This window comes from Procambarus clarkii, chromosome 11 (assembly GCF_040958095.1).
Source record: "Procambarus clarkii isolate CNS0578487 chromosome 11, FALCON_Pclarkii_2.0, whole genome shotgun sequence".
NCBI classification, from domain to species: domain Eukaryota; kingdom Metazoa; phylum Arthropoda; class Malacostraca; order Decapoda; family Cambaridae; genus Procambarus; species Procambarus clarkii.
In genome coordinates, this window is record NC_091160.1 from 33049315 (window position 1) to 33051516 (window position 2202).

Sequence of the window (2202 nt, forward strand, 5' to 3'; positions counted from 1 at the left end):
TTCCCTTTTACTCCTGCCTGTTGCTCCAACTTTTGTAACAGCCTTTTATGGGGTACTGTTTCAAAGGCTTTCTGACAGTCCAAGAAAATGCAGTCTGCCCACCCTTCTCTTTCTTGCCTAATTTTTATTGCTTGGTCATAGAACTCTCAACTAGGCCTGTGAGGCACGATTTACCATCTCTGAACCCATGTTGGTGGCGCGTTACAAAGTTATTTCCCTCCAGATGCTCTATGAGCCTTTTCCTCACGATCTTCATCACCTTGCATGGTATACAAGTTAGGGAAACTGGCCTGTAGTTCAGTGCCTCTTGCCTGTCACCCATCTTGTATATTGGGACCACGTTAGCTGTCTTCCAACTTTCTGGTAAATCTCCTGTTTCCAGTGACCTGTTATACACCATAGAGAGTGGCACGCTTAGTGCTTCTACACCTTTCTTTAGTATCCATGGTGAGATTCTGTCAGGCCCAACAGCCTTTGTCACATCTAGCTCCAGCAGACACCTTTTGACCTCATCACAGGTGCGGTCAAAGTATGGGGGTGTATGACAAGCGGTCAAAGTATGGGGGTGTATGACAAGCGGTCAAAGTATGGGGGTGTATGACAAGCGGTCAAAGTATGGGGGTGTATGACAAGCGGTCAAAGTATGGGGGTGTATGACAAGCGGTCAAAGTATGGGGGTGTATGACAAGCGGTCAAAGTATGGGGGTGTATGACAAGCGGTCAAAGTATGGGGGTGTATGACAAGCGGTCAAAGTATGGGGGTGTATGACAAGCGGTCATACACACCCCTTCCTGCTTCTGCTATTGAAGCTACATGGGGGGGGGGAGAAGGGAGAGGTTCTTAGGAGAAAGAGGCACTTAAGAAAGGATTGAATTTTGATGAGCGATGCGGGGGATTATAGCTGCTTTGAGAATGAGATTTTCGACCCTAAGTGTGTTTCCGTTCTCCATGGAGTATTACGGCATGACAGAACAACAGGACTGAGCCATACACTGATGGCCGGTACTGGTCTTTGGCGTGGAGGACCTTACTAAGCCCTGGAGGGCATCAACAAGCCATGGAGGGCCTCAACAAGCCATGGAGGGCCTCAACAAGCCATGGAGGGCCTCAACAAACCATGGAGGGCCTCAACAAGCCCCTGGAGGGCCTCAACAAGCCATGTAGGGCCTCAACAAGCCCTAAAGGGCCTCAACAAGCCACGGAGGGCCTCAACAAGCCACGGAGGGCCTCAACAAGCCCTGGAGGGCCTCAACAAGCCCTAAAGGGCCTCAACAAGCCACGGAGGGCCTCAACAAGCCACGGAGGGCCTCAACAAGCCACGGAGGGCCTCAACAAGCCACGGAGGGCCTCAACAAGCCATGTAGGGCCTCAACAAGCCCTAAAGGGCCTCAACAAGCCACGGAGGGCCTCAACAAGCCACGGAGGGCCTCAACAAGCCACGGAGGGCCTCAACAAGCCCTGGAGAGCCTCAACAAGCCATGTAGGGCCTCAACAAGCCCTAAAGGGCCTCAACAAGCCACGGAGGGCCTCAAGAAGCCATGGAGGGCCTCAACAAGCCACGGAGGGCCTCAACAAGCCCTGGAGGGCCTCAACAAGCCATAGAGGGCCTCAACAAGCCCTAAAGGGCCTCAACAAGCCCTCAAGGGCCTCAACAAGCCACGGAGGGCCTCAAGAAGCCATGGAGGGCCTCAACAAGCCATAGAGGGCCTCAACAAGCCATGTAGGGCCTCAACAAGCCCTCAAGGGCCTCAACAAGCCACGGAGGGCCTCAAGAAGCCATGGAGGGCCTCAACAAGCCATAGAGGGCCTCAACAAGCCATAGAGGGACTCAACAAGCCATAGAGGGCCTCAACAAGCCATAGAGGGACTCAGCAAGCCGGGTTATAGAGGCAATATTCATCCATAATTTCACAAGTGGAAATGATAAACAACCCGGTTAGGAGTCGCCACATGAGATAACAGTTAGCAGGAAAGGCGGGCGCTAGGAGCTAAAGCTCGACCCTGTTGGCACAGACTAGGGGGGGGGGGACGCAGACATAGAGAGATGCACGTAGACACGTGGCGTGGTCTATGACGTGCATCACGTACTGGCAAGGTTGTGGACTTGTAAACACTCCGGGTGTTGAGTCACTTGGCCAGTTGTGGGGCATAGTATGTGCTATATATACCCCTGACCTGTTGTGTGTGTGTGTCTGTCTCTG

At 52.9% G+C, this 2202-nt stretch overlaps 1 protein-coding gene across 1 annotated transcript; it reads left to right on the plus strand.

The window, feature by feature from the left end:
* Window positions 1–1058: 1058 nt before the first annotated feature.
* On the plus strand, window positions 1059–1703 carry LOC138363648 (protein SPT2 homolog). Its single transcript, XM_069323022.1, has one exon. It carries the CDS (start codon window positions 1059–1061, stop codon window positions 1701–1703), a length of 645 nt encoding a protein of 214 aa, XP_069179123.1.
* Window positions 1704–2202: the final 499 nt, after the last annotated feature.

Bases quoted from the DNA above. Each gene is read 5' to 3' on its own strand.
- LOC138363648 (XM_069323022.1), top strand. From the start codon at position 1,059: ATGGAGGGCCTCAACAAGCCATGGAGGGCCTCAACAAGCCATGGAGGG.